At 50.3% G+C, this 22720-nt stretch overlaps 1 protein-coding gene across 4 annotated transcripts in view; it reads right to left on the reverse strand.

Moving 5' to 3' along the window:
- Nucleotides 1–2069: 2069 nt before the first annotated feature.
- Nucleotides 2070–22720, reverse strand: part of OGDH (oxoglutarate dehydrogenase) — a 92514-nt gene continuing 71863 nt past the window's right edge. For all 4 annotated transcript variants that reach the window (XM_050937407.1, XM_050937405.1, XM_050937408.1 and 1 more), the window contains 15 exons: nt 21453–21632; nt 16951–17079; nt 15014–15193; nt 14227–14379; nt 12567–12669; nt 12092–12220; nt 10335–10485; nt 9849–9976; nt 9548–9726; nt 8870–8941; nt 7567–7689; nt 5746–5818; nt 4387–4550; nt 3581–3735; nt 2070–2273 (listed from right to left, as the gene is read on the reverse strand). In XM_050937407.1, the coding sequence (XP_050793364.1) occupies nt 2153–2273; nt 3581–3735; nt 4387–4550; nt 5746–5818; nt 7567–7689; nt 8870–8941; nt 9548–9726; nt 9849–9976; nt 10335–10485; nt 12092–12220; nt 12567–12669; nt 14227–14379; nt 15014–15193; nt 16951–17079; nt 21453–21632 (2040 nt within the window). In that variant the 3' untranslated portion in view covers nt 2070–2152. The remainder of the gene's footprint in view (nt 2274–3580; nt 3736–4386; nt 4551–5745; nt 5819–7566; nt 7690–8869; nt 8942–9547; nt 9727–9848; nt 9977–10334; nt 10486–12091; nt 12221–12566; nt 12670–14226; nt 14380–15013; nt 15194–16950; nt 17080–21452; nt 21633–22720) is intronic.

Consider the following 22720-nt stretch of genomic DNA (forward strand, 5'->3'; position numbering starts at 1 on the left):
CAAGGGGGCAGCCATGGGTGCTGGATGGCCCAGGAAGGAATGGTTCCCCAGGGCTGGGCTTCCGGGGGAATGAGTCTCAAGAGCACTGTCCTGCTAAATGCCAGACGCATCCTCAGGCAGCGCTCAGAGAGCTGCGTGAAAGCCTCACGCGGTGCTGGGAGGGGAGTGAATGGGTTCTCCAGAGGGGCCTGGAGACGGCAGGTGCTGGGAGCTCGGGAAGGCACCAGGCTAGCATCTCTGCTCACATGGAGGACAGGGGGGTGCTGGTGTCTCATCCATAGCAGCTGGGAGCAGGGTGCATCTCATGGAAATGATCCAGAGCCCCTTGGGGCTGAGCAGCAGACGAAGGGCCCTTGGCTCAGGGAGTTCCCCACCCAAGCAGGTTTGGCGGATGCTGGCTGTTCAAAGAGATGCACAGCACTGCACTGGGCCATGGGCTTGCGCTAGCCCAGCCGGGGCTGAGGCTGTCAGGCTAAGGGGCTCCCTGCACTGGGGATGAGGGGCTCCAGCAGCGAGGCCTAGAGGGCAGCAGGCATGCAGCTGGGACTGCCCATTAGGGGTGCGGAGAGAAGAGTGCAAGGGCAGAAGGGAGAGATTCAAGGGACTCTCCTGTGATGTAAGCAGAGCTCTGCAGAGGTCCACGCTGGCCCAACACTGGCTCTTCCAGCACGCGCAGGGCCCTTGCTACAGTGTTTAGAAACAGCCCCCGACTCCATGCAACCCTGGAGATTAATGGTTAGTGGTAGGGAAGGCGTTTAAAGTCAAGTGGCTCTTTCTTCTGGGGAGAGATGGGGCATAGCAGGGAGTGCTATGAGGAATCTGCCAGCCCTTTTCAGAGGTGCTGTGCCACTAGCCCCGGGCTCCCCCTCTCAGTGGAGCACACACCAACAGCCCTGTCTCGTGTTTCCCTGTCCCCGCACTAGAGCCAGTCCTGCCGGGCTCAGCCAAGCAGCAAGTGCCTGTGATTCAGCCAACAGCCACTTTGAAAATCCAACACTGGGTTCCTTTGACAGCAGCTGTGGGGTGGACATGAGGGATGTGTGCGCCATGCCCTGGGGTTTGTTAGCAAGGTGGCAGGGAGCTGGGGTTATACAGCTGGGAGTGGGCTCGATGGCAGATTAACACACAGGCCCACAAGATCATGCCCAGGATCCCCATCAAAACCTTGCCACTCACCTGCCTGAGGCCCTTTTTGGCAAACCTGGGCATTTGTCAGGATGTCTGGTTCAAGGCTTAAAAAGGGGACTGTCCTTGCCGAAACGGGGCACATGCTCACCATAGGCTGTGGTATAGCAGCTCAGGCTCCCTGAACAGCTCCTGGGGAGCCCCGGCCCCTTCACCCCGCCTGGCAGTCCCAAAAGCAACTCCTGGCTTGTGTCCCTAGCCCCCAGGGCAGGGGGAGGGTTTAGAGCTCCCCACAGCAGCCAAGCCACCCTGGGCAGCTTTTACCATGGCCCAGTTCTGGCTCTGGGCTGGTCCAGGCTAGGAGAAAAGCATGAGGGATCCAAATGTTCTTTGTGCCTAGGATCCCACTAAATCTTAATCCGCCTGAGCAGGCTACAGTGCCAGCGGCCCGCGGCTATGACCCAAGCACAGCCAGCCAGGAGCGATTGAGGAGGTTAGCCACAGAGGCTCTGACCTTTGGGAAAGAACCACCACAGGCAGAAGGAAAAAGCAACCGTCTCCTTCTTATGGAGAACTTCACTGCATCCCCTGCTGCTAGCAGCTTTCCTCTGCGGGGGAGAAGTGTGCTTGCAATGTCCCTCCTCCTGGCTCTGCCAACCCCAGCTGCTGCCCCAAGCCAGACACAAGGCAGCAGGGCAACCCCACAGGGAGGAGGCGGGTTAAGGACAGAAGCTAGCAGAGGCTGAGTGCCAGACCTCTTGAACTGACTGGTGCTGCAGGCTTTTGGGGTAGTGTTGGGATGGAGTTGGCCACGCAGGAGGGCACAGAGACTGAAGCCCCTCAAGGACAGGGCAAGGGGGGAGTTAAAACCCAAGCATCCTGCAGAGGTATTTCAGTGAAAGGCAACAAGCCAGAGCGATGAACAAGGACTCCAGGCGTGGGCATTTAGTTTACAAGGTCTGTAGTTAAGTACGGAGACAGGAGGTGAGCAAGAGACAGACAGCATGCTGCAGCAGCTGCGTGGGGTCTAGGAGAAGGCCTTATAAGCGTCCAGGTTGAAGGCGGTGTCCAGGAAGCGCTGGAGCTCAGTCAGGTGGGTCTTCTTGTTGCCAGTGGCTGGTGCAGCAGCTGGGTCGCGGCCGGCGTACCTATGGCAAGGGAGGGAGAGGCAGCAGCTCAGATGAGGGCCAACACAGGGATGGGACATCACACTGTACTCAGTTCTGGGAAGGCTACATACAGGCCTGGTCTAGCAACAGGAAAGCTGGATGGAAGAGAGGGCCAGAGACTGCCAAGATCTAGCCACCCAGCCTAGAAAGAAACGCTGTATCATGTGCAGACCCCACTGCCCAAAGCCCAACGCTCACCAACCAGGGACCAGCTCCTGCTGCCTGCAGCATCCCCCCGGCTGTTAGCCACAGCCCAGCCCCCTTATCAAGCTATTGTCCCTCTCTCAGTTACCATCTTGCGGAGAGTGCAATGGGACCAACATGCCCACTGTGACTGTATTATGTTGTACGTGAGCCTATGTGAGTCTTACTGTTTGGCATGAATGCTGTGTATGCCTCAGTTTCCCTGTGTATTGCACCAATGCCTAGATGATGGGAATAAGGTTGTGTGACTTCTCGCCTGCCCCTGAGGGTCCCAGGAGGAGGCTCCAGCTGCCTGCACACAAGTGATGGCCAATGCCTTTCATAACCTGAGACCCAGGAGAGGGATGAGACTAGGTGACACTTTGCTCCGGAAGGGGGACAAAGACCAGGAGGAGGGGGAACGGGCATGTCAGAGGTCAGGTCACTGGAAGCTGGGCTATCTCCTGTTTGAGACTCTGAGGGGGGAGTCCAGGGCATCTGGCCTGGGGTCCCCCCACAAGATGGACTTGGCTGAAAGTCACTGATTTCTGTGCTAACAAGCTCTGTTCTATGCTGTGTTCCTGCTGACTAAAACCTGTGTTACACGCTGGCTGAGAGTCACAGCTGACTGCAGAGCGGGGGTGTAGGGCCCTCTGGCTTCCCCAGAGGACCCATCCAGGTGGACCTGCCAAGGGGAAGTGTGTGGTATGAACAGGGATGCCAAAAGCTCCGAGGTCAGTCCCAGGGAGGCTATAGCCGAGGAGGCTCTTTGCCCTGGACAGCATGTCCTGAGGAGAGTCACGCCACCCCCGAGTCCTGGCTGACCTCATACAGAGCAGTTCCAGAGCATCAAGCCTGTGATTCTGTCACACTCACCCAAGAGACCTCCCTCCTCAGCCCACACTACCTACCCCCAGTGCCACTGAGAGATCTCCTCCATCCCCGCTCCCACATCATACTGAAATCCATTGGGGAGCCAGTGGCCTCAGATGTACCACCCATGGCACCACACTGCCTATCTGTGGGGAGGTCCCAAGAGCAGGACAAGGTGTGGCTGCCTCTCGTGGCACTAGTCCATCATTGTACGGAGGGGTGGCCCTTACCACACGGGCTTGGCGCGGTCGATGGTCGTGCGGAGCCGGGGTTTCACATAGTCGTAGTAGCCTTGGTTCTTGTGCTCCTCCTGGCACCAGACCAGCTCGGCGTTGGGGTACTTCAGCGCTTCCCTCTGGAGGAGGTCGAAGGGGAACGGAGACAGCTGCCGGGGAACAGGGAGGGCTCAATTCCACTGGAGCACGCAAGCCTGGGGCAGCCAGCAGTAGAGGCAGGATGCAGGCAGCTGCAGGTGGGCTGTGCAGTGGGCCATGCAGTCTCCATGCTCACTGTTCAGCCTGTGCTGCCTCAGCAGCATCTCCCGATCCCACACAGTTCTGACATTACACACTTAGAGGGTCTGGGATCGCCTAGCGCGAGCCTGAACAACCCTTCCAGGCCCAGGAGATTATATGGTGGGGTGCATGCTGGGCTGGCCAACACCACTCTCATCACCAACGGGCTCTTCCCTGCAAACCTGCACAGATACCCCAGCTCTGCCCTCGCTGCCCACCAAGGGGTGCTGCGCAGCATCTCCTGGACTCAGACTGAAGACACAGGATCAAGCTGGCCCCTCCGTCCATCCCTTCTCAGGTGTGGTGATGGCGTACTTCTGCCTGCTCTCCGCCCTGAGGCTGGGCTGGGACGTTCAGCAGTGGGAGTGGGACGAGGGACAGAGCACTTTGTGTCTGAGCCACAGCGGACATGTTGTGGATTAAACTCCTCATGGCTCCTGAGGACGTGGAGCAAGCCAGCAACAGGACTGACTATTGGCCCCTGGCCTACGTGGAGCCCCCCGTGGTACAGATATGCTCACCTGCTCCACCCTGGTGATGGCCACGTCTGGCTCCATGTCCCGGGTCTTGCGCTCCCGGGTGAGCTCGTAATACACTTTGCCGGTGCAGAAGAGCACCCTCTTGACTTTGTCGGGGTTCTGGGCAGCAGGGCCGCTCTCAGGGATTACGCGCAGGAAGTTAGTGCCTGTAACAGAGCACAGACAACCGTGGGGACATGCCTCAACAGCGCAGGGGCCACACATGGTGGGAGGGGGAATGCTAATGGGGGCCAGCTACAGGCCTGGACCCTGTGGGATTGGCTATGCCTACAGAAGGACTGGGCTAGCTCAGAGATGATTAAAGCCTAGAGACCCCATTGAGATCAGGGCCCCACTGAGCTGGGGGCTGTGCAGAAAGACAGACGGGGGAAACAGTCTGAAGCACACACCGTCCTGGTGCAGTTCTGGACGGTCATACATGTGGACAGGAGCCAGAATCCAGAGACACCTGGGAACAGGGCGGGGTCCTGTAAAGACCAGAACAAGTGCAGAGTCCTGCACTTAGGATGGAAGACTCCCATACATGGCTACAGACTAGGGACCAAATGGCTAGGCAGCAGTTCTGCAGAAGAGACCTAGGGGTTACAGTGGATGAAAAGCTGGATATGAGTCAGTGTGCTCTTGTTGCCAAGAAGGCTAACAGTATTTTGGGCTGTATAAGTAGGAGCACTGCCGGCAGATCAAGGGATGTGATCATCCCTCTCTATTCGGCATTGGTGAGGCTTCATCTGGAGTACTGTGTCCCAGTTTTGGGCTCCACACTACAAGAAGGATGTGGAAAAACTGGAGAGAGTCCAGCAGAGGGCAACAAAAATGATCAGGGGGCTGGAGTACATGACTTACGAGGAGAGGCTGAAGGAACTGGGATTGTTTAGTCTACAGAAGAGAACAATGAGGGGGGATTTGAGAGCTGCTTTCAACTACCTGAAAGGAGATTCCAAACAGGATGGATCTAGACTGTTCTCAGTGGTACCAGATGACAGAACAAGCAGTTATGGTCTCAAGTTGCAGTGGGGGAGGTTTAGGTTGGATATCAGGAAAAACTTTTTCACTAGGAGGGTAGTGAAGCACTGGAATGGGTTACCTAGGCAGGTGGTGGAATCTCCTTTCTTAGAGATTTTTAAGGTCAGGCTTGACAAAGCCCTAGCTGGGATGATTTAGTTGGGGTTGGTCCTGCTTTGAGCAGGGGGCTGGACTAGATACCTCCAGAGGTCCCTTCCAACCCTGATATGCTAGGATTCTGTGAAAGAGAAGACAGACACTGCCCTCTTGTGGTATGAACCCTGCTCTGCATCTCTCTGGTTCACTTGCACCCCTGGACACTGGCAACACCCTTCATACCTGGCAACATATCATCAAAGTTAGAGCGGGCTTCGGGGTGGCGCAGCAGCGACTTTGGAGTGAAGATGATGAGCTGGAAGATCAAGGGAAGGCAATCAGAATGGGCTGGAAATAGCCTTTCTGGCACACAAGCTGCACACTGTGGACTGGATCATCACTACGAGAGCCAGAGTACAGACCCTCCCGCTACACCCCAGTCTTTGGTCAGCTAGTTCCAGCCTGGCCCCTGCCCAGCCCCCTAATTTAAGTGCCATTGATGAACTGTACATTTAACCCAGGCAGGAATCACAGGAACGTCTTGATTCTCCCATGCCGGCCAGAGAGAAAGACTGAAGCCAAACACTGTTCTGGGGCAGGGCAATGTGAAGTGGTGTGCAGAACTCTGGTGCTGTCAGCAGGTCTGGCTGCGGGTTGCTTTCTTTGCACAGCACTCAGTATTACTGTCTCCTCTAGCCCTTTTGTTATGGAATAATGTGCACGCGGCTCACAAATGCCACTGCCCAGATAGGGCAGGCGTTTCCAGTCTGGGCAGAGCTCAACTGAAACTTGGCAGACACAGGGCCCCAGTGTGCTTGGGAACGTACAGCTCGCCTGTAACAGTGATCACAGCACAGATCAGCAGGCACAGACTGGAGTAATATGAAACTTTTATCTCCAATACCTCATGCTCAGTCATGAGCCCACTGGCTATTAGATGCTCTGCATACATGTCTGGGATACTGTTACCAGATCCAATAGTCTACAAGGTGCCACAGGACTCAGTCGCTTTTTACAGCTCCAGACTAACATGGCCACCCCTCTGATACTTAATACTGATGCCTCTTATCAGGCAATAGACCTTTACCAGGGGTTGTTAGTACCTATCCATTAACCAGGTAAAGGGTAGAGCACAGAGCTGGTCAGACAAGTGAGAGTTTGGCAAAATATTTCAATCCTGAAATGCCACCATGGTGCCCCATGGGAGTAGTAGTTCTCTATAGGCTAGGCCAGGTGTTGGCAACCTTTCAGAAGTGCTGTGCAGAGTCTTCATTTATTCACTCTGATTTAAGGTTTCGCATGCCAGTAATACATTTTAACGTTTTTAGAAGGTCTCTTTCTATAAGTCTATAATAGACAATTAAACTATTGTTGTATGTAAAGTAAATACGGTTTTTAAAATGTTTAAGAAGCTTCATTTAAAATGAAATTAAAATGCAGAGCCCCCCAGACCGGTGGCCAGGACCTGGGCACTGTGAGTGCCACTGAAAATCAGTTTGCGTGCCGCCTTCGGCACGTGTGCCATAGGTTGCCTACCCCTGAGCTAGGCTCCCAGGTTGGACTACATCTCCCATGATGCATCACAGTCACCACTAGGTGAGAGGAAGCTATGCTCTATAGCAATCACAAGGCTGTAGTGCACCATGGGAAATGTAGTCTGGCTGGGGAACCCAGCTCATAGAACATGAAGCACCTGAATAACAAGTCCCACGAGGCACCGCGGCAGCATTCCAGAATTGAAGTAATTTAGTTTTAGGGTGCTCAGCTTTTTTTGTTTTATTTTTGGATAAAAATTTTGTTTTTTTGCATGGAAAGCAAATACATTTTGCAAAAAATTTTGTTTGGTCAAAATCTCAATTTTCTGCTGAAAAACGGTTTTGGTGGAAAATTTGACTGGCCCTACTGGAGCACTCGAGAAGTTGGCTTCAAATCCAAGTCCTAAGCTCTCCCGGCACCAGCACCCATGTCCCACCCGCCAAGCGTTGGCTTTAACCTAGCACTTGTGCTCCAAGACAATGATGCGTGGCCGGGTCCGCACCAGGGCAGTGTCTAGAGCTCACTGACCGGTTTCCGGAACGGGAGGTGGATCTGCCTCCGCAGGACATGGAAGAAGTTCGCTGGAGTGGAGCAGTTTACAACAATCCAGTTGCAGTCGTACAGCTGGCGTACGTCAAAGTCATCGAGTTTCTACAGCACATGAGAAGTAGAAACTGTTTAGACAAAATCGTGACTGTCCCCACATTAACATCTCCCGGCAGCTCCAGTATGAACAGAGAGGCCATGTGAGTCAACCCGAGTACCCTAACATGGGGGCCAGGAGTTTCTCTTGCTCATCACTAGCCCAGGACCAGTGGTTAGCTGAATGCAGCGGCCCTAACCTGCAAGCTCAACCTAGAATGTTTCAAGTCCAGGTAAATTGGGAGAACTTGGCTTTTAAAAGTCAAGTTCAGTTAAGTGCTTCACTTTACTTTTTCCATTTCAACTGAGGTAGGATTTTAGCAGCAGGAATCTGGAGTCCCAGCTCTATACTGTCCCTTGCTTTCCTTGCCTAGCAGAGCTTTTAGGACACTGCTCAGGAATGAACACAGCAAATTCTGGGCCAGTGTAACTTTCTGCTTTCCCTTTTACACTATCCTCTCAGGTGGTTTTCAGCCTATCCCGCCGCGGCCTCTTAGTGCCTCTGTGTCCCTAACCCAAAAAGGGACTGCCTCCCTAAGTGCATGGGCCAGCTATGCAGACAGCACAGGCTGAGAGCAGGAGAGCTGCCATGTTTGCACAGGGTTTTGGAGTGCACTTGGAAATACTCCGATAAACCCCTTGACTATGAAACTGGGAAATTGCTCCCTAATAAAAAATGAGCAAATAGGCCTGAGAGTAATGGGTGCGACTCTGATGACAGCTTTTGGGGAAAGCCAAGGAGGGAAGAGCAGAAGCCATGGAAACAGAGTTCCATGCACTGGCCTTGCTTGGGTTACAGCCAGCCTTTATTGCCCCACATCAGTGCACTAACTAGAGCTCTGCTCACTCTGTGCTAACACAGCAACAGACATTTCCGAGTCTCCCTCGATAACCCACCCTAAGTCTTCCTGACTCTAGGGGCAGAGGAAGCCCAGGAGTCATTAAATGTGAGTCACCAGCACAGCACTGCTTCCTATATCCTGCTCCCCCTGGCCTGCTGCCCAGAATCTGGGTGCCCTGTAAAATTGTTCCATGTGTTAATATCCCATCTGCAAAATCCCCCAAAGCTGTTTCTGGAACCCTTTGCTGTGCAGTGATCAGAGTCAGGGACACAGCAAGTGCTCCAAGATGCAGGAGGGGAGAGATGGGAAAGGGGAAGAGTGTGAGTTTAGCACAGCCAGACACTTACAGGGTAGACATCTGGATCGTCATTGCACATCTGCAAGAATCGCTCTGGTCTGGCTGAAGAGTGCTCAGGACCCTGCGGGCAAAACCAACAAGAGGTGAAGCGAACCACACATGTGAGTTTCCTTCTTTAGGAGACCTCTCCATGCCTTGTAGAGTGGCTGGGCGTAGAGCCAGCTGATGCCAGTCACTGTCTGAGGAGGAACTTGGTACGTACTGCCCAGCAGGATTTCACTCTGGTTTAAAAGTTTTGATTTTTACTAAGTAGGTCCAACAGTTGCAGCCGCCCTTTAGTACTGAACTTTAGACTCCACTCCCCTGGCCCCAACAAGCCCCTGTGCTGAGATCTGTTGCTCCCAATCCTCTTCCATTCAGCCGTACACAATAACCTGTAGAGGGGCTGGCACTGCTCCCAACCACATGGAGTCCAGGCCCCTCTGCAGGCTGTTAACACACAGCTGTATGGGAAGCAGTGACATGGGCTGGTGAGGCCAGGTGACACAGGCAAAGAGGTGGGCAATCTCCAAATTGCAGGACTACCCGCATGTTCCCAGGTGACTGGTCACACAGAGACCTGGTCTGTGCAGTGTTTGGCCTGGGGAAGTGTCCTGGGGCACTACGGGAACCATGACATTGAGCTGTCAGTGCTGCCCAGAAAGATGGGAAGCGAGTGCATCCTTACCATGCCCTCCATGCCATGGGGCAGCAGCAGCACGATGCCATTCTGTCTCACCCACTTGGCCTGGCCAGGGCAGATGAACTGGTCAATGATGCACTGAGCAGTGTTGTGGAAGTCACCGAACTGGGCCTCCCACAGCACTAAGGCATTGGGACTAGCCATAGCAAAGCCCAGCTCGAAACCTGCAGAGAAGAGAGAGGAAGAGTGAAGACGCCATATCCACCAGCACCTGGCACAGACAACCCAGCACGAACTAGCCCTGTGGCCGTCGTGAGCCAGGGGGAGATTCCCCAGTGACACGAACCTAGGACTCCGTACTCAGACAGGGAGCTGTTGCAGACAGTGTAAGGAGCCTGGTTTGGCCAGAGGTGATTCATGGGAATACAGGTCCTCTTGTCTACGTTCTGGTCATGCAGTACATGGTGACGATGGCTGTGGGAGAAAACAACGGCCAGCAGCAAAGTTACTGAAGTGTGACCCTAGCCAGTGGGTCAGAGCAAGTGCCTGCGTGCAAGTGGCCGCCTGGCTCACGCTGCTCTGTTGAGAGGCTTGGCTTGCAACTGCAGAATGCAATGAAGACAGGTTACGATTGTATCTAGGAGCTGCCCATATTAACACCATTAAGTGCTGTGAAAGAGACCCCTACACCCCCAATTTGGGCTCCCCCCTGGCTTTTCAGCAGAGCTCCAGCACAGCAAGCAACCTAAGGCTGGCCTCTTCTACTCCCCACTCAGCAGCCTCTTGAGGAAGGCCGGAATCCCTTTTCACTGGGGGAAACTGCCGGCTTTACCTGAATGTCCCCCTCTCGACATCCTGGCCGCTCAGTCGGATGTGGATTCCCTCTTTGAGGAGGGAGCCAAATGCCATATACTCTGCCAAGGCCCAGTCTACTGTCCTGTTCTTAACCAACATCCCACGGGTTTTCAGAATCCGGCTCAAACCTGCAGAGAAAAAAAAAACACACAGTTTGCAGCCCATTGGGGAGGAACTGCAGTGATGTACTATGCAAGCAGCCTTTGGCTGGAACAAGACGGCTCTGCTATCAACCCATCTAAGCGGCAGGCTGGATTCCCTGACACGCAGACGCTCTGGACATAAAGGGACAAAAGGGAGGTGGACTGTTCCAGCCTAGCACAGGGTAAAGTACATACAGGTAAGGAGCAGAGGAGGCCAGCTCTGAGAAACAACTGGAGTTGCTGGCCAGTCTGTTTTCTTTAACTAACATGCTTTTTGCTGAGCCAACTTCACCTGCATTAGGAGCACTCATTGCCAGACATCACTGCACAGGAGAGGAGACCTGAACTCTAACCTCAGAGGAGTCCAAGCGGTAGTGGAGAGAACAGTTTGAGTGCTGGGTCAAAAGCACGGGCATTGCCAGGTCCACAACCAGAAGGTACTGGGGATGAGGCGCTTAGATTCATGTCACCAGACTGTGGAACTCACAAGAAGCTCTAAAGATCAAGAACTTAGTACCAGCTGGAGACTTTGGGCACTGCCATAAGGAGTTTGTTTGGTTTTTTTTTTGGGAGAGGAAGGATGGGACACTGGGTTCAAGTCCCTGCTCTGCTACAGGCTGCCTGCGTTACCTGAGCTAGTCCCTTAGCCTCTCTGGGCCTCACTTTCCCCTCTGAACAATGGCGATACCAGCCCTACTTGCCCCACAGAGGTATGAGAGGATAAACACATTGAAGATGAGAAGCATCTCAGACACTTGAGGGGGGACAGATAAGCACCCTCAGAAGTCTCATTAGCACTCATCCCCATCCCAATCATCATACTTTGGGTCTGAACCACCACATGGAAGTCCCCATTCACTCAGATTTGAAAATCTAGTCCTGTACAGCAGTGGTTCTCAAACCAGGGCTGCCGCTTGTTCCGGGAAAGCCCCTGGTGGGCTGGGCCGGTTTGTTTACCTGTTGCATCCGCAGGTTTGGCCAATCGCGGCTCCCACTGGCCACAGTTCGCCACTCCAGGCCAATGGGGGCTGCCGGAAGTGGCGTGAGCCCAGAGATGTGCCAGCCACCCTTCCTGCAGCCCCCATTGGCCTGGAGTGGTGAACCGCAGCCAGTGGGAGCTGCGATTGGCCAAACCTGCGGATGCGGCAGGTAAACAAACCGGCTCAACCTGCCAGGGGCTTTCCCTGAACAAGTGACAGCTCTAGTTTGAGAGCCAGTGCTGTACAGCACACAGGCCATGGAATTTCATCCAGTTATCCCTTCGCTGGCCCAACAACCTGTGTATGACTAAAGCATCTCCAGAAAGGCAGCCAGTCTGTCTGAAGACACCAAGAGAGGGAGAACCCACCATTTCCCTTGGTAGCTTGTTCCAAGAGTTAACCATTCTAGCAGACCTTCTCCCTCCCACTCCCAGGTTGGCCTATGGCTTCAGTCTACAGCACCAGAGACCATGACTCCCTGTAGATAGTGGTGGAACAACTCCCACTCACAGCATTAACCATATTCTCTACTCTGTAAAGCATCCAGCTCTACAAAGAATAAACCCCTAGAGACTGGGGTGCCAGGGGCATCTACTCCAGCACGTTTGTACCTCCATGAATTGTGAAATCCTCAACAGGCACTGAGCTGGCCACCTTGCCTATATGGGCCAAGTCTTCTTCATTCAGACCAGTAGAGGGACAGGTCATGCTCCGAGGCTGGCCCTCGAGAGTGAAGAAACCTGGGGAAGGAGGAGAGATCATCTGTGACCTGGTGAAGGCCAGGCTGGCTCTGTAGTAAGAGCATTTGATGACTATGTTACAGGCCCTTCTGTACTCTCTGATGTGGAAGAGGATTTGGGATGCAGAGCAAACCCTGAGCTGCTCCACCTCTGTCAGTCCGCCATGCTTTCCCGATGGGTGCATTTTCTTCACCAGGCTGGTGTGGTGTATTTCCCACTCTCTTCATTACACGTCCTTGGAGACAAACTGCTCCTAACTGCGCCGGAAGTCGAAGATCTAATCCACTGGAGGCAGAAGTGGTTCCTGAATTCTGGCCATTTGTCAGGGAAGCTGCTAGTTACTTACCAGGCCAAGGGGAATCCAGCCAGTGCTTGATGTGCAGGATTTTTTCATCCTTCGATCTGGCATGGGCCTCTTCACAGATCCTATCATACTTGGAAATTTCCTCCTGAGAGCAATAGGGCAGAATATTGTTACTGAGAAGAAGCCAAAGTAAGAGCCCTGGGGCTAAAGGCCATGCCTCTTGTTGCTGCTCTCTCTCCATTTCAACCCAAGTCTACGTGGATCCCAGAGGGGGCATTTTCACATCCAACTCCTCTTCAGACACTTTAAACTCTACTTTAAATTCATGGAGGTTAAGTCCATTAATGCCTATTAGCCAGGATGGGTAAGGAATGGTGTCCCTGGCCTCTGTTTGTCAAAGGGTGGAGATGGATGGCAGGAGAGAGATCACTTGATTATTATCCCTCTGGGGCACCTGGCATTGGCCACTGTCAGTAGATGGGATACTGGGCTAGATGGACCTTTGGTCTGACCCAGTATGGCCGCTCTTATGTTATGTATCCCCACTCATGGGTTAGGACCTGGACCACAAACGTGCCTTGCACCACATTCACCGCTGCTGCACGCTGCCATGCTTGTGCCTGACCATACAACATTAGGAACAAGAGGTCAGCACTGCCAGGGAACTGCCTACTGCTGGCTGTGAGCCAGTTAAGAGCTTATGTCTTTTGCTGATGCCAAAGTTGCATAAAATACAAAGCCCAGTTCCAGTAAGACATCCCAAATACCCCTGACATTACGAAATGCCATAGCCAGCGAATGGGTCTGAATGCTCAAGAGGCAGAATAAAGTACTTTTCAGTTCGGTCCCATTGACACAGTGCCAGCAACTATGTAAGCAGCACAGGTACAATGCTGTCTGATCTTATAGTGCAGACAAGGCTAAGCCAGGAGTCACCTGTGTTCCTGAACTACGTCTACAGCCCTGCTGAAATCCAAGGGTGAAGCCCTGGCTCCATTAAAATCAAAGGGAGCTTTGCTACGGACTTCGGTGAGGCCAGGGTTTCACCCCAAGACTGCAGCATGGCTCAAACACAGTTAATTACTGCTGTGCTCCAAATACACAGAAGAGGGAATGATATTGGCACAATTACTATATTGTAAGTGGGTAACCAAAATGGTAGCATGTAAAGCATAGATTGGACCACAGACCTTATTCACAATGGGACTATAACTGTACCAGCTACAACTGGCTTTAAATGGAGTCCCTGTATTTCCAGGACCAGTGAAGAGAGGGATTTTCTGCCCAAGAGCCAGGTTCTAACCAGAAGCATGGATAGGCTTGTGCTGCTCTTAGAAACAGCTTTAGCTTCTTTAGTCAGGAAAACCTTGCTAGGGATGCTAGCAACAAGTGCTGAGACCCCTTGGATGTCTAAGTCTGAGCTCCTACCTTCAAAACACATCAGCAGATCTTTAGGCACCTCTTTAGTCCTCCCTTGCCCAGACCCCTTAAGGCAAGGCAACACTACACCACACTGCTGAGTCTGCAGGGAGGGGCGCAGTCATGCTATGCAACTATGGCAACACTGGTAACCTTCATGTATTTCTTGCATTATATTAATTTGTATTTTCCTCCACTCAACATTCTTATTTGCCAACTAGATTTAAGGGGTTGTGACTGATCACTGACTGCATGTTTCTTTTAGAACACCGGGTAACAGTACCTCGTACTCTGGCTGATTTACCACCCCCTCTGAAATTAACATCTCGGCGTATTTTTGCAGCACAGGTTTCTGCTTCCGGATCTGATTATACATCAACGGCTGGGTGAACATGGGTTCGTCCATCTCGTTATGACCATTCCGCCTGTAACACACCTAGTGCATTCAAGGAAAGAAAGCCATAAAAAAATAGCCAGTCTTCAATCCCTATTTCAGAAGCCAAAAAAGCAGTCGCATTTACATTGATCTGTATGTGGGATGCACCCATGATGAAGGAAATCATGTACAGCCTGAAGGCAGAGGGCCTGATTTTGATCTCATTTAGACTAGTGTAAATCAGGAGTAGATTCCACTTAAGTCAATGGAGCGACACTGGTGTAAAACTAGAGTAACTAATGACTTAATGGAATGGTTTCATCCCACTTTAAAAGAAAAACTGCAGCTATCTGAGCAGTTACAGGAAAATTAGCATCTCCTTTTCTTCAAGCACAACACAGCTACATATTCAGTGCCTTGTTTTCACTTACATATTTCTTTAGATGCCTCCCCCCGCAACTACCAAACCCAAAGAACAAAGGGTTAAGGTGCAAAGAAACACAAGAGGGTCATTATTTATTATTTGGATTACAGTAGCACCTCTGAGCCCCAGGGCCCCATTGTGCTAGGAGCTGTACAAACAGTCCAAGATGCCTCCAATGGTTCATCTGAACAGAATTTTGTCATTTCCCCAGAAGTTCACTAAACAAAGCCAGGATTTTAGCAAAGCCCCAACTGGTTCTCAATCACCTACCAAGTCAACCACCACATCTTTGTGGAAAGTGCTTCTCCATTCTGCTGCTACATTGCACACATACACCACTGCCTCTGGGTCATCCGCATTGACATGGAAAATGGGTGCATTCACAACCCGGGCAACGTCGGTTGGGTACGGAGAGGAACGGGCCATACGAGGGTCTGTAGTGAATCCAATCTGGAAACACAGCAATTTGGGACCGTCATGGAAAATAGCAGAAGGCGGACACAAAAAGGTCTAGAAAATAGTTAGGCTTGGGAATCAAACAGCGCTCATCTGAGCATCTCAAAGTGCTTCACACAGAGTGGGAGGAGGGAGAGTTCCCTTCACTTTGCAGAGGGAAAACAGACAGATTTTAAGCAAGTTGTTCGCAGAGCTGGGAGTAAATTTGCAAGCTTCCAACTACCTACCAGTCCCTGCTCTAGCCACAAGACCACACTGCCTCCATGTCAGGTTAGACCAAGGAGCTGTCATGGATTGATGACAAGAGATTTTTACAACACTTTACCCCACCTGCTAGATAACAGAGCTCCAACCAGAGGTAAGTATTACAGAACAACTATTACCTTTCCTGGAGAAAGCTTCTCAGGCCAGTAAAGGGAGCCGCAGTTATTACGTTGGTCTAGCTAGAGAAGCTATCCAGGTCAGTTTTAAGTTAGCTCTGTCCTGACTTTGTTATGCTCTGTTCAGCAGAGGGAGGGCAGTCACTGGGGCAGAGCATTAATGGAGTCTACATAAAGGGTGGTGCTTGTGAGAGGTAAGATGGGGTAAAGACTCTTTCAGAGAGACCACATAAAGCTCAAACAGTCCCCCTCCTTCTCCCACCAGGCTCTGCTCAGAACCAGTCTGCCCAGCATCAGGGAACGGGATGTCAATCAAGCCACTGTCACCTGAGCTCAAAACAGAACTGGGGATCAAAGAGACAATAATTCAGGACAGGTCTACAATACAAACTTAAGTCAACCTATGTTAGGTTGACTTACAGCCACCACTGCGGTGGTTCATGTCCACACTGCCCTCCTCCTGTTGGTGATGCGTGTCATCATCAGGAACGCTTCCACCGACTTAAGAGGGACAGTGTGAGGGGGCTGAGAGCATGAGCTGTCAGCTCTGCATGCAGCTCCCTGCTCAGGGCAGTGGGAGGCAGCCGGGCTAGGAGCCAGGACCAGGGGAGCAGCCGGGCTGGGAGAGGGAAGCCCATGTAGCTGGCAGGCTGGGAGTGGGGAGACAGGACCCAGGGAACAGTCGGGCTTTAGCTGGAGCCCCCTCCACATCCTGTGGTCAACAGCCCGGCTTTCTTGTCAATTTCAGGATGCCAGCATGGAGCCATGAAATTGATAAGAATGACAGCCAACAGCCAAAGTAAGTAACCCGCAGTGACACTGCGTTGCTCTAACTACACCAACATAAGCCCTACGCCTCTTGTGGAGATGGAGGTACATCGGCACTTACATCAGTGGGAGCAAGGCTGTAGTGTGTACACTGACATAATTAGGCTGAAGTAACCTGTCTTATGTCAGCCTAGGTTGTAGTGTAGACCAGGCCCTAGACATTAGGGACTTCACCATTATAACCCAGAGCAAGTTATCATCAGTTCTTCTTGTTCCTTAGCCTTGTCTCATAGGAGCTCTCCTGCTTATGGATCTGCCTATACACATCCCCAGAAGCCCTAATTCCAGCAGTGAACCATAACTGGAGTTTCCCAGGTAGAACACAGCAGCATTTTAGTGGGAGAAGACCCTGATGGAGGGCCCCATCCCTAGGATAAAAACACATCCTTGACACACGCTTACCATTGCTAGCGCACCAGCATGATACGTCAGAGACTGAAACTGCTCTCCCAGCCCTGGGCATTTAAAGTGCATGATCTCAAAGATTCTGGTATCGGTGGAGCTGAAGGACCCAGTCCTGCAGCCAAGGGGCCCAGTTTTTACCTGGTTGTTCACAACCACGTGAACTGTCCCATGCGTGGTGTAGGATGGCAAGTCGCTCAAGTGGAACGTCTCATACACTATGCCCTGCCCGGCAAAAGCTGCATCTCCGTGCAAGAGAATGGACATCACCTGTGGAGATACGAGGACTAAACTGAAGGCTGGGAGCTTGTTGGCTTATTTTCAGCATTAAAAGGTGCCCAGAAGTGCACACAGAGGGGGCTCAGCAGTACTGGGGAAGGAGGGGCTATTGGCTAGGGTGGGGGAGCAGCTACAAGCAGGCTCTGACTGGGCATGGAAAACTCTTCTCCCCACTGTACATACATCTCCACATCTCTCTGGTGGCAGCTCCTTTGCCTCATCCTTTCCATTGTCTGTCCGTAACCTTCATGGCAAGGAAGATCTGATGCTTTAGCCTCCAGGTCACTGCACTAGGGAGTGAGGTTCCAGTATGATGTTTCAACAAAGCTCCTCCATGTGAGGCTGGATCTGAACAGACTATGGCTAGTGTCTTTGGTGCTATGACTCAGGAAGATACTGAGTGGATTCAGAGCTCTCCCCTCCTGAAATTCTAGATGACTACGTTAAAACTAGGGCTGTTAATCGATCAAAAAAATTAATCGCAACTAATTGCATGATTAAAAATATTAATCGCGATTAATCGTACTGTTAAATAATAGAATACCATTTATTTAAATATTTTTGGATGTTTTCTACATTTTCAAATATACTGATTTCAATTACAACAGAATACAAAGTGTACAGTGCTCGCTATATTTATTTTTGATTAAAAGTATTTGCACTGTAAAAAAACAAAAAAAACAGTATTTTTCAATTAATCTAAATACAAGTACTGTAGTGCAATCTCTTTATCATGGAAGTTGAACTTACAAATGTAGAATTATGTACAAAAAAGACAAGCATTCAAAAATAAAACCATGTAAAATTTTAGAGCCTGCATGTCCACTCAGTCCTACTTGAGCTAAATCGCTCAGACAAACAAGTTTGGTTACAATTTGCAGGAGATAATGCTGCCTGCTTCTTGTTTACAATGTCACCTGAAAGCGAGAACAGGCATTCTCATGGCACTTTTGTAGCCAGCACTGCAAGGTATTTACGTGCCATATGCGCTAAAGGTTCATATATCCCTTCATGTTTCAACCACCACTCCAGAGGACGTGTCCATGCTGATGATGGGTTCTGCTTGATAACGATTCAAAGCAGTGCGGACTGATGCATGTTCATTTTCATCATCTGACACAGATGCCACCAGCAGAAGGTTGATTTTCTTTTGTGGTTGTTCGGGTTCTGTAGTTTTTGCATCTGAGTGTTGCTCTTTTAAGTCTTCTGAAAGCATGCTCCACACTCGTCCCTCTCAGATTTTGGAAGGCACTTCAGATTCTTAAACCTTGGGCAGAGAGCTGTAGCTATTTTTAGAAATCTCACATTGGTACCTTCTTTGCATTTTGTCAAATCTGCTGTGAAAGTGTTCTTAAAACGAACATGTGCTGGGTCATCATCCCAGACCGCTATGACATGAAGCGTATGGCAGAATGCCGGTAAAATAGAACAAGAGACATACAATTCTCCACAACGGAGTTCAGTCACAAATGTAACTAATGCATTATTTTTTTAACGAGCATCATCAGCATGGAAGTATGTCCTCTGGAATGGTAGCTGAAGAATGAAGAGGCATACGAATGTTTAGCATATCTGACATGTAAATACCTTGCGGCGCGGGCTACAAGAGTGCCATGAGAATGCCTGGTCTCACCGTCAGGTGACATTGTAAATAAGAAGCTGGCAGCATTATCTCCTGCAAATTGTAACCAAACTTGTTTGTCTGAGCGATTGGCTGAAGTAGGACTGAGTGGACTTGTCGGCTCTAACGTTTTACATTGTTTTATTTTTGAATTCAGTTTTTTTTTGTACATAATTCTACAATTTGTAAGCTCAACTTCCATGAAGAGATTGCACTACAGTACTTGTATTAGGTGAATTGAAAAATACTATTTCTTTGGTTTCTTACAGTACAAATATTTGTAATAAAAAATATAAAATGAACACTATACACTTTGTATTGTGTTGTAATTGAAATCAATATATTTGAAAATGTAGAAAACGTCCACAAATATTTCAATTGGCATTCTGTTTAACAGTGCGATTAATCGTGATTTTTTTTTAATCTTTTTATTTTTTTTTTGAGTTAATCGCATGAGTTAATGGTGATTAATTTACAGCCCTAGTTAAAATATGATTCTTGGAATTAAAGGCAATCAGTGGATTATGCCAATTAACTCATCTACTGCTGGGTGTTATATTGGAACCAGTCCCAGTGGCGGATAAAATTTACTGAGCACCAGCCAATGCTCATCTCACTTCCCCAGTTTTTGGAAAAAGGGAAAAATCCTAAATGAAAATTAGTGGTTGCTTTTGATTTTACTGATGACCAACTTCCCTCTCAAGTGTGGGTTGAAAAAATTCATGCGCATAGAGAAAAGATGTGCATTTCACAAGCCACCTCAAACATTAGTAAGGACACTTCAGGTGCAGCAATTAAAATGGGAATTCCACTAATATCTGTGTGAGGCTGCTGCCTAATCACGCTAGACGTGGAGTGCTGTCTACAGATGCTGCCATACCAGAGGACAGTGTAAGTCTTGGTATATTCTCCATCCTCCAACAAAGGGCCAGGGCTATTTTTGATCTCATTGAATCTCACCCTTATACCTCGCCCAGGGTATTGGATACATGTTTGTTGTAAGCAACTTCAGTGTCTGGCTTATAACAGCCCATTTTTTATGTTTGTTCTTTCACATCAGGATACACGTTGAAAGACACAGCTGTTATCTTTCAAGGAATGGATCTTCTGTTCCCCACTACCTATTTCAAGCCAAGGACACATCTCAGGATCACAGTGATCCTCAATTTACATTCAGTTCTTTCAGTATGGTCAGGTTTATCTGGGAAGGAAGAGTTTGTTTATAGTCATTTTCTATATGAGAAAGTGACTCCCTGCTGCACAACATGCCTCTAGACATGCAACTCCTGGCTACACTGAAGTCAGTGGCAAAGCTCCCACCAACTGCAATGGAACCAGGACTTCACCCAGACACTCTCACACCTGGATACTTGTCGCAGAGATCTCCTGCTGCAAAAGGGACCTCCCTCCCCATCCCCATGCCTTAGGCTGCATCACTGCAGCCTGACTCTCACACTACTCCCTCTTGAGGTTCCTTAGTGTTATTTCTCTGTCGGTGGGGTTTGCAATTCTAGGGTGGGTCTGCTTGTTAACCACTCTTTCAGAATAGATCTAACCCCAATCCCACGGACGACTCTCATGCGTCATTTGCTGAGGCTTTCCATTACCGCACTTTACAATATGCCTTAAGACTTTGTCCAGACCCTAAAAGAGAGTGTCCCTATACAAGGGCACCTGAACTAAATGAGGTACTTGATCAAACTCACTGAAACAAACAGATCCTCTATCCTCTGTGTCCTCTTCCTCCACTACATTTTGTGAGTAGACCAAAGGGAAGAAGAGTCTGCGATGATTCCACATAAGCCTATTTCTCTTACTGAACATGGGCCAGTCACTCACATGGTGTCTTTTTACAAGGGAACGGATTAATGGCTGGTAAATTGCCAGCATCATTCTATTTTTCTTTGAGGATCTGCATCACAGATATTTTTCTCCAACTCTTTCTGCTGTTCTCTGTTTCTCTCCAGTCCCTACTGTTTCTCAGAGACTTCCAGAGTAACTGCCAGTGGTTCTCAGTCTGAGTGAATCCCCTTTGCATCATCTAGTCATGGTGACGTCTAGATCTGCAATCCACCACTATAGCCACCAAATATTGGCTTATCCCTTTCCAGCAAGTTATACAAAGCTTAATTGTGGCATCTTTCAGCCTTCTGCCATCTCATCGACTTCAATATCTCCTCCCATTTCCATCCCCAGTCCCTCTGAGAACACTACCAAGGCCTCTAGCTGCTGCTGAGTAGCAGCACAGCACGAGCACCAAGCTGATTTTTTTTGTTTTTAAAATGGCCACCAATTTGGGATGCCTCGGTTCTCAGACACCTCAGTTGCAACACCCACCCCTTCCCCTGACTTGAACTGGAGATTCGTGCATTCACTGTTCCTAGCAAATCTGGCCTCCCACTCCAAGACACCCAAAATCAGAGAGGATGTTTTGGCTGAGCCGCTACTTCTGCCGCTCGCCATGGCTCAGTTAAGTTGGAGCAGGCCAGAAGCGGCACTGCTCTGACTATTGATGGAGAAATAAAAAAGGAGAGGGTGCTTTATGTAGGACCAGAACTCTTCCTGTGACAGACAGCATTCCAGACCTCTGGGGAAATTTAGAATGGAAAACAAACCACATGGATTTCTTCGGCTAATCTGGCTCCCTGATGGAGCAGCAGTTTGCCTCCCTTCAGTCAGCTACAAGCTGAGTTTGAATAAACTTGTAACAGACTCTGGATCAGAGATATTCAGTGCCCTTTACCTTCTTTCCTTTAGTGTCCCCACAATAAAACTGCTCTGCCTTCGTTTTGCCCATAACCACTGGATCTGCAGCCTCCAAGTGAGAGGGGTTTGCCACCAAGGAGAGGGTGATGTTCCTCTCAGTGACACGGTTAATCCTCCGGTGGTACATTCCCAAGTGGTACTTCACGTCTCCCGAGCCCTGGAGAGAAAGAGCAGAGTCAAGAGAGGAGCGTGGGCGGCAGAGCTCGGGGAGATTTCGGATGAGAGCAGGAGGCCCCGATGCCTCCTGCGGTCCATAGGCTCACAGCACGGGTACACAGCATCTGCTAGTGCCGGCTGGAGTACACAAGTGTCATGAATTGGGAGTTCTTCAGCTAGAGCTGCAATTACCAGAAACACTGAACCCACAGAGCACGTGCATTTGCTGATATCACAGAGTAGCAGCAGCATAGAGGTGCCCCAAATATTGGCCACAAAGGTGAAAATCATTTATATTGTTTAAGAACTGAGTCCTGCTCCCACTGAAGACAAGGCAGGGCTCTTGTTTGGGTACCTAAGTTCAACAACATAGGTCCTGGTCACCAGCTGTATTCTGCGCACCTCCAATAAGCATCTGACCCCATTTATACCCTAGAGATGGAAGAACCAAAAGGGTATTGAGGGTGGGACAGCAGCCAGGAGGTAGAAGCACTGAGGAAAGGAGGAAAGTGCATGGGGTCTGGAGAGAGCAAGGGAGGTGGATGGGGCAGGGGGGAGAGGAGAGAAGAGAAGGAAATGGGGTCTGGAAATGGATGATCAGGAAGAAGTGGGAATAAACTCACTAGGGTGGGAGAAAGATTGGGACAGGTGAAGTAAAATCGTGTACGTGTAAGAAGGGGCACAAATATACACAAGCTTCCCCTTCCCCCCCAAAAAAACAGTTACATTTCCGTAACTGGTGTTCCTTGAGATGTGTTGCTCATGTCCATTCCACAATAGGTGTGTGTGCAGCGGTGCCGGAAGTATTCCCTTAGCATTACCCATAGGGGAGCGACCCTAGTGAGCGCGGCGCCGCCCTAGCGCAGTATAAGGGGTGCTGCGCACTCCCCCCACCCTCAGTTCCTTCTTGCCAGACAACTCTGACAGAGGCGATGAACTATTGAGAGCACTTTCTGAATGGTTTTGTACATTGCAGGTAAAAGGCCAGGGCCTATCTCACATCCAGCATGTGGAGGCAGCGCTCTTCACTGGACACATGCGGTTTGGGACAGAGCATCATCAGGAAAATGTCTTGGTCCATATGGTAGG

This window comes from Gopherus flavomarginatus, chromosome 2, assembly GCF_025201925.1.
Source record: "Gopherus flavomarginatus isolate rGopFla2 chromosome 2, rGopFla2.mat.asm, whole genome shotgun sequence".
Lineage (NCBI taxonomy): Eukaryota > Metazoa > Chordata > Testudines > Testudinidae > Gopherus > Gopherus flavomarginatus.